Source organism: Hyperoodon ampullatus (genome assembly GCF_949752795.1).
Source record: "Hyperoodon ampullatus genome assembly, chromosome: 4".
In the NCBI taxonomy this organism is placed as follows: Eukaryota; Metazoa; Chordata; class Mammalia; order Artiodactyla; family Ziphiidae; genus Hyperoodon; species Hyperoodon ampullatus.
Genome location: NC_136917.1, coordinates 39,559,172 through 39,568,087, shown reverse-complemented (window position 1 = coordinate 39,568,087; position 8,916 = coordinate 39,559,172). Strand labels below are relative to the sequence as shown.

The 8,916-nt window shown below is 50.8% G+C and overlaps 1 protein-coding gene across 1 annotated transcript; it reads right to left on the bottom strand.

Annotated features, from left to right (window-relative positions):
• Nucleotides 1-8,508, bottom strand: TRIM41 (tripartite motif containing 41; the record flags this gene model as incomplete). Its single annotated transcript, XM_079701834.1, has 6 exons — nucleotides 1-605; nucleotides 1,027-1,154; nucleotides 1,352-1,374; nucleotides 1,945-2,175; nucleotides 3,930-4,025; nucleotides 7,708-8,508. 6 exons carry the CDS (start codon nucleotides 8,506-8,508, stop codon nucleotides 1-3), a joined length of 1,884 nt encoding a protein of 627 aa, XP_079557960.1.
• Between the last annotated feature and the right edge of the window lie 408 nt (nucleotides 8,509-8,916).

Here is an 8,916-nt window from a genome sequence, read left to right as displayed (position 1 = left end):
TCAAGGGCAGAGCTTGATACGGGTACCCTTGGAGAGCACCCGGAAGAAAGGGAAGACACGCTCGCCCAGGAAGGCAGCCGAAAAGGTGTGCACGTGAGCCAGAGTCTCTGCATTGTAGAAGCCCAGGCGCCCGGCCTCATAGTCCAGGTACACACCAAAGCGCCTTGGTTTCTCACTTGGGCTCAGCAGTGTCTGCTCCGTTGAGCTCTGTGCCTGGTAGCGTTTGCCATTGGTGCCCACACACCACACTTCCCGCTGGAGCAGGGGCTGCTGGGGCAGGTGGAGCCGGCGGCGGCGGTGGTGATGGCGAGAGGAGGAGCTGGCATCACTGCTGCCCACAGAGGACCCCCCAGAGCCCACCTTCTCCTTATGATGGGTTGATTCACGGGCAGCACCCACTGCCCAACCCCGCCGCCCACCCACCTCTACCTCCCAGTAGTGCCGGCCAGAGCGGAAGCCCTGGGCCCCCAGCACGCAGCAGTCTGCCGAGAAGCGCTTGGAATGGTCAGCAACCTCCTGCCGCCGCTCTGCCAGGCGGACCCCCCGGCGGTCAGGGGACAGCATCAGGGCCGGGTGAGCCGTGTCAGGGTCCAGCGTCAGGTCCACTTGGGAGGAGGGAGGACAAATACGCCAAGGCTGGAACGACTGTTCCCCATTGGCAGCTCACTCCAAGGTTTGGCCTTTCCTGCTGCCCTTCCCTTCACCTCTCTCCCTCCCCACCATCCAGCTGTCCTCAGCTCCCCACCCCAACCTAGAGTCCAGGCTCGAGTTCCTAGGGGCTCCCCTTCTTTCCCCACTCTGTTTTCAGGACACCAGACAGGTTTTCCCGCTGGCCCCAGCTCTTATTCCCCAACACCTACCTGGGCTAGGACAAAAGCTACTCTTGGCTTGAAGCCCCCCCAGTTGGCCTCCCTGTATCCTGTATCTCAGCACCCACTATTCCCCCAGGGCCCAACTTCCCTCAGAACCCAATCTCAGGTATGTGAAGAAAAAGGCAAAGGAAGGTCAAACAGATGACCTCCCTACCTCGGGCAGCCTGACAGAACATCCGGCTCATTTTCCTCACGATGGCGTCTGTCAGGAAGTCATGGCTATGGGGTTGACACGGGTCAGGGGACCAGACCTCTGGGGGCTGCAGCTGTACCTCTTCACACCTGGAGGAAGGGGACCGGGCAGGGGGTGGGACCATGATATTCCCAGAGGGAAGAGCAGAAGCTGAGGGGAAGGAGAGGGTCCAGGAGGCAGAAACTCGGGTCCTGGGGAAGGAAGGAGAGGAGCAGGATATCCAAGAGAGGCAGGGATGGGGAACCAGATGCCACTGGGTCACAAAGGATAAAGGGTGGGAACACACCTATTGAAAGTCTCCTTGATGTCCTGGGAATAACAGAAACAAAAAGAGGGAGAGGGAGAAAGAGACAAAGAGAGAGTCAGCTGCACAGGGATGGCTCCCTTCTCCCCATCTGATTCCAGCCAGAGAAAGAACTGAACTTGAACAAGGGAGTGAGAAAAAGGACACAAGGCCCTCAGTAAACAAGGCCCTCAGTAAACATGCATCCATCTCGACCACCCCTGTGCCTCAGTATGCCTAATTTAACTCATCCTGCTGTGGGCCAAATAGAATTGTCAACCCCAGTAAAAGGATTTTCACAATACAACTTGGTCATATTTTTCAGGATGTCACTGTCAAAAATTCTTTCCTCAACTCTTAAAACCCTCCTTCTACGAACGGAATCTTCGTTCTTTTCATTGCGTATAATCAACACACACACCACATTTGGCATCAACTACTCTGCAGCCTCCAAAACTTTCTGGTCTTCAGGTTAAATCATTGTGGGTTCCTCCCAATGAGAAGAGAGGCAGCTCTGGACAGGTGTTTGGTAAGCACCGCCTGACAGAGCAGACACAGGGTTCTGGAGGGTGGACAGGGAAGGGGCCATCGCTCACCTGGAGCAGCCGCAGGCCCCCCTGCTGGCTCCGCTCCTGGGCCTCAGCCAGCAGGCGGCTCAGCTGGGCAGCCTGCTCCGAGAGGCGGCTGGCCGCTGCTCCCGCGCGCCCCAGCTGAGCTTCGTGCATCTCTCGGAGGCGCCGCTCTAGCCCTGCCTGCTCTTCGGCCAGAAACCGTGTCAGCCGCCCAAATTCTGAGGCCACAGCTGCCAGCTCTGACTTCATCTGGCTCTGGGATGATGCAAAGGGGATGGTGGATACCACCTCAACACACAGAAACATAAACCTCCAATTTTGCAACTGTTGCCCCTCAATCCAAGGCAAAGGAGCCCTACATTCTGAATGGAAAAAGGGCCCTGTCCCCTTCCCCATCTCCTGGCTTTAGCAGGCACCACTTACATGCTCCTGGCACACTAGTCCCAAACTCACCAACCAATGCCTGCAACACTTATCTCCACCCTGGCTACCTAACTTGACTCGTTCTTCAGGTCTAAGCTTAAACAGTCCTAAGAGAAGTATCTCTCTTCCAGATCTAAATCAGGACCACCCTCATAAATATCATTGTATCTCCTCATGGCATATATCTCAATTTGAAATGTTGTATTTACAGTGGAGTATCTTTTAACATTGTCTTCACCCACTTCTCTGTAAGCGCTGTTGCCACAGGGTCCTCGGACCCTGGCACAGTGCCGACCACAGAGTAGGTGCTGGTAAGAAGTTTTTGAAATGAATAAAAAATTCAGGAATCAAGATATGAAATTAGGGTCCTGGCTATACCACTAATGACCTTGGGAAAGTCACCCAATCCTTCTAGATCAGGAGTCAGCAAACTTCTTCTGTAAAGGGTCAGATAATATTTTACACTTTATGGGCCAAGAGGCAAAATCAAGGATATTATTATGTAGGTAACTTCGATATATAATGAGAGAAAACCTCTGCCCATTCCCACCCCATCTGCCTGGGCTGGACAATCCCAGATGATGGGCGCACTTTTCGCCCAGATATAAGCTGGAGACATTCTTAGGAAAAAGAGTAACAGGCCAGAGTGGGGAGGAAAGTCCTGGCTGGCCAAGTGGGTGAAGGAAATAGTCAGTTTCACTCTCTGTCCCAGTGAAACTCAGATCCTGACACCTCTGCACTCCAGGAGCCCAAAAGTCTCAACTTGGGCAGCTGGCTAGAAGCAAGATAACTCCCCAACTCCCAGACTCAGATTTCACCACTCAGTGCCTACCAATTGCCAGCAACAGAGTCCCTAATGTGTAGGTGGCAATGAATGAGCACGGGCCCTGGAAGTGGCAAGGCTCAGCCACCCTCTCAGGGTGGCAGGCATTGGAGGGATGGGGGAAGAGGACAGACAGGAAGGATGCCCTGGCTTGGTCTCCAAAGCTCAGTGCCAGGCTATTCCAGTGCCTCCTGGCCTTACAAAAAGAGGCAGAGGTAAGGGGTGGGAATTAGGGGGAAAATATCTAAAAATACTCCTTGGGGAGGGGTGAGCAATAATAAAAAAAAAGGCTGAGAAACACCGGACTAGAAGATATTAGGTCTCTGCAGTGCGAACATTCCTCCCCTCATGCTCAGGGCTGCTTTGCCCACCATTTGCCACCTATCCTGGAACCTGGAGCTTCTCTGATAGCTGATATCTGAATTTTGCCTTGCCCTCTTCTGCCCTCTGTGTTATCTGGTGTGGTGGGCACAGCAGTATGGAGCAGCAGCTCTTGGGTTGGGTGTCTGGGGTGGTAAACCTGCTCTGCAGCCTTGGGCCAGGCACCAACCCTCTCCAAGCTAAACCTGTTTCACTCCATTTTGGAACCTAGGAACAAACATGCCTCTTGATCCACTAAGGCCCCTCTCTCCTCACAACCCTGGGAAGGTGTCTACCTCTCTCCCAGGCCTCGGCTGCCCCTCTTCAGCAGGTCTAGTCACCCCTTGTGAGAGCCCATCTTCCCTGCTCTGACCACAGAGCCCTGTCAAGGACATTTACTCACCTTCAACTCTGTCACCCGCCTCTCCTCCTTGGCCTTCATCTTCTGCACAGCCTCCAAGTGCTTCCTCAGTGGTTCCACATGCCCCTGCAGTTTGGCCTAAGGAAACGGGGAAAGGAAGATTAGAGGCCTGGGATGCGAGAGGCACCTGTTCTCAGAGCCCACATACCCCATTCTCCCATTTGGGGTTGGGGCTCAATGCCTGATCACCATCACAGGTATCAAAGGAGCATCACACTCCCTTCCTCCCCTTTCTTCTCTTCAGATGATGACAAAGGCCTCCAACCCTCCACCTGCTCTCATGTACAAAGCCCTGGGTGTGCTCTGAAGGTAGGATCCTGGGACTTCCCAGGCGGTCCAGCAGTTAAGATTCCACGCTTCCACTGCAGGGAGCGAAGGTTCGATCCCTGGTCAGGGAACTAAGATCCTGCATACCATGCAGCGCAGCCAAAAAGTAAAAAAAATAAAACAAAAATTAAAAATAAAGATAGGATCCTGATGACTACATAGCCCCACACTCAGAGTTGGAGTAAACCTGGCTTGACCCTAATAAGCAATCTTCCTCATAATTTTCATCTCTAAATACTCTTCTGATGATTTTACGCCTGTGCTAAAAATCTTTCAACAGTTCTCCATGACTTGCAAAATATGAGGCTCTCATTGCTCCTTCATTTCTAGCCTCCCCTCCTACACCCCCTCAACATAGACTCTTATTTTTAGTCACATAAAACTTGTCTTTTCCTGAGCATAATTCCATACCTTTATCCATGCTGTTCCCTCTGCCTGGGGCTGCCCTTCTACACTTAGCCCAAGGCATTCTTCCTTTAAAACCCAGCTACCTGACCATGCCCCTGATGGTCCCCAACTTCCTCTGTGATCCCAAGGAACATGAATACGCCTTTACAATACTCCCCTGCACTGCAATCATTTACAAGTGTGCTGCCCCCAGGACACACAGGCTCATGGCAGCAGGAACCCCGCTTTACTTATTGTAATTTCTGCGCTTCTCTCTGTCCACTGGCTTTCTCTCCTACTCAGTTACTTGCTAAATGGAAAACAAATACCCTCTCCTCCTAAAGTTTTAACTCTCTCAGCAAATATGCTCTTGAGCTCTGTGTTCTAATCATCTGTAGCAGAATCTTTTGCTTTAAAGGGCTGTTAGACTAGAATGGATGAGATAAGCCCGACTCTTGTGCTCTTTCCTTTTTTATGCCATCTACTCCTTCTGCCTTCTATGCCTTCTCCTTTTCCTTGAGGGGTAATACAGCATAGAAGAGCTCAAGCCTAGACTCTGATCTGAACCTGAATGCAGCCCGAGACAAGCCATGCTTCCAGTTTCCGCATCTCAAAAAGGGAACTGGGAATAACAGAATCTACCTCACAGACACTATGCTTAGCACAGTGTCTGGCATGGAGCAAAAGATCAGTACTAAATGTTATCTAGAATTCCCTACCCAAGCCTAAGCTGCCAATGACAGCCTGATAATGACCCTTGATCTAAAGAGGTGAGTGTCCCAGAGCACAAAAGGTAGTCGTTGCACAGGTTAACTGGTCGAAGAAAAAAATCATAATAAAATTACAATCAATCCATAACATAAACATAACATAAACTACACAAAATTTTGCCTTTTGCTATTACTATCTACTTTTCTCCACAATAATTTCAACTCTATTAAGTCAGAATTCATGATGCATAAATTTCTCATTTAATATTTTTCCTAAATTGTTGACAAAAAATTCATACACACAAATTCAAATCGAGTACCATTTAAGAGAAAGTTTCAAGAACGTTTAACTTTTTTGAAGCTTTATTTATACATCATTTGTGCATTATTACCTATTCAATAAGGAGATCTCTCTACAAAACAACAGTGTGCCAAACTAATGCTAGTTAGTGTACATATCTGAAAAGTAACTACCTGCCTGTAAAATACCCTGTAAGTTAGAAAGGGAGTCACTCAAATTAGTTTGACATAATGAAACTTATGTATTTGCATTTGCTGATCAGATTATTTGTGTCTATGTGGCCTCTCCAAATTGCACAGCTCTACTGGCCTGGCATTCAACAGCTATGGCTAACACAAATTAAAATCCAGTTTCAGAAGCTCTTCAGAAGAGTTCTGCAAGGGGAGGGTGGAGAAGGGGTGGAATGCTCATGGATATTCCGCCCTGGGATCCAGTTAACAAAGTGACTGCACATTGTATGATGAGTACAATTAACTAGAAACTGAGGGGATACAAAATGGAAGGACAAAAGGAGCTCACAATCTCCCCTAATAATGTAGGGCCTAAAAGGCAGGTGGTATTACCAGTTCAGTGATTCCCATACTAGCTTGGGCTTTCTAAAGATATTCTCCCTGTCACTGATTCAGAATCTCTAATGGTAGGGCGCACTGTACTTCTGAAAACCTCCACTAATAATTGGAACAATCAGCCACGTTTGACAATCACTGTGTGCAAGGAGTAGTTACTTGTCATGAGGGGTGTAGGTTTGTGTTAGCTGTATGTATCACTCACAGCTGAGAAGCTCTAGACATCTCACTGTAAAACTGGGGTAATGATAATAATACCTAAATAACGTTACTGTAGGAATCAGGGGAAGGTGTGAAAACGCAAGTCATAAAACAAAAAAGCTCTGTGCAGACTACGTAGAAGCAGCTACCCTCTCCTCCTGGTTGCACTGCTACAAACCCATCTGGGCCTTTGCTAAATAATGTTATTTCTACTGGCTGTCTCACACACAAATCTCCTTTATCTGTGTCCAAAGAATCAAGATCAGAAGTAGGAGGCAAGATATTAACTAAACTAGAATCAGACTCCAAGAAGAAAAGTCACATGTCAGAAAAGTCAAACAAACAGCAGACATCCAAACGGCGCCGACGCTGTTAACGGTATAGGCCAGGGCTGGGGGTGGTCATAACCAAGTCCATCAGTTACTAGTAGCTGTGGGGCCCTGTGTATATTACTTAAATCTCTGTTTCCCAATCTGTGAAACAGGAATACAAACCATATCAAACTCACAGGATTGTTTTCAGTTTTAAATGAGACAGTCCATGAAAAGTGCTTAGTACAGTGCTGGGGTACATACTAAGAAATTAAAGTTCAAAGACATTCAGAGACTAAAAGCCAGGTCTTCTGACTTAAAAACCTCTCCCTTTTTTCTGAATTCCCAGGAAAGGTAAGAAGCCCTGGCCGCGACACCAGAGTGATGCAGATCCACGTAGAGAACCAAGCCGTACCTTGGAGTGGGTGGGGAACGCCTTAGAAAGCCAGTGAGGAGCGTGTGGGTCTGATACGAGTAGTCAATACTACATTCCTGCCCCTCAGAGCCCCTTCTTATTTGAGCCCCAAGTTCTTTCCATTGCTAGGGGTTTTAGTCAAGGATACATTTAAGAGTCACCCAGAGTTAAATGAGACTGGTAGTAAAGCCCTAGGGGCTTGTCACTTGCATTCCTATTACTTAGGGACAGTGGAAGTGTAAAAGAGCAGTGGCTTTTCCCCAGAAGACAAAGCCCAGAGATATGGCATCACCAATTTTGCCAGATCTCCTTTGAGGAAGCCAGTCTTCCCTGGTCTTCTTCACTGTGTCTACTTTGTCTGTGTCCAGGATCCTTCTCACTCTAACCCATCCTGGTGCCAGTAAGTGCTTAGGTAAGGAGAATCAGCTCAACAGTACATGAGGTTCTTGGGGGGGGGGCGGGGGTGAAGACATGTTTCCTTTTCCCAGCTCCTCTTACTTCCTCTCCACCCCCACTAAACTCCCATCTTCTACTTCTCTCACCTTGTACTCCTGCACCACCTCCTCCAATGGCACCACGCTGTGCTGTTTGTGGCTCCTGGATTCTCGGCACACCACACAGATGGCTTCTTCATCCACCTCGCAAAAGAGCTTCAGGGCTTCTTGGTGTTTGGGACAAATGCCCTGCTCGTTCCCACGGCTCCCTCGACCAGGGGTTGGGTGCATCTGCCGAATCACCTGGACCATGTTGGCCAGCTGCAGGTTGGGGCGGAAGCTCCGCCTGGGAAAGCTCTTGCGGCACTGGGGGCAGGTGAAGCACCTCCGAGGGGCTGGAGGCGGGGTCAGTGGGGTGACAGGATCTAGCTCCTCTTCCTCGTCCTCCTCCAGCACTTCCTCCTCATCCTCCTCGTCCTCCCCTCTCAGGTCCCCCTCCACGTTCCCCAAGTAGTAGTCCAGGTCTTCCTCCTCGTCCTCCTCCTCCCACACGTAGTCCATGTTTTCCCAGTTGGACCCGCCCATGCCACTGGTCCAGAACACACCCTCCTCTTCCTCCTCGACTTCCTCCTCCATGTCGCCCTCATAGTCTTCATCCCGCATGGGGGTGTCCCACCCCCCACCGGCCTCCACTTCCTCCTCCTCTCCGTCCTCCTCCTCTTCCTCCCGGTCTAACTCGTCCCTGTCCTCTTCATCCTCCCCTCCCCACAGCTGGGTTACACACACTCGGCAGAAGTTGTGCCCGCAGCCGATGGACACAGGGTCCGTGAAGTAATCGAGGCAGATGGCGCACACCGCCTCCTCCTGAAGGGTCTGCACAGGGTTGGGTGCCATGGCAACGGCAGCCATCTTAGTGTCCAGTCAGCCAGTGTAGACGGGCGGTGGGGGGGTGGGGGGCGGGGGGGGTCTTCCCTCTCAGACGCCCTGACGACCCAGCCCCACCCCCAGCCCTGCCTCTCCACACCTTGCCTCAAGCGCAGCCAGAGAAATGTCCTCCCGACAACCCACCCCTCCGCACAGAGTTCCCTACTCCCAGACGACAACCGTGTCCCTGAGAGGGGAGGGGACACAGCTGAGCGATACCGCCAAGTCCCTCAGGTGGCCCTGAGTGCAAATCTACCCCAAAGGTCCGTTGGCCTCCTCATAAACCCCCGCCCCTCCTCACTTCCTGGCTCCGCCCCCTCATTTCCGTCCCCCCAACACTTCCGGTGCTGTGAGCCACCCAAGCTCGCGAGTTCCATCCGCGGTCACGCTACA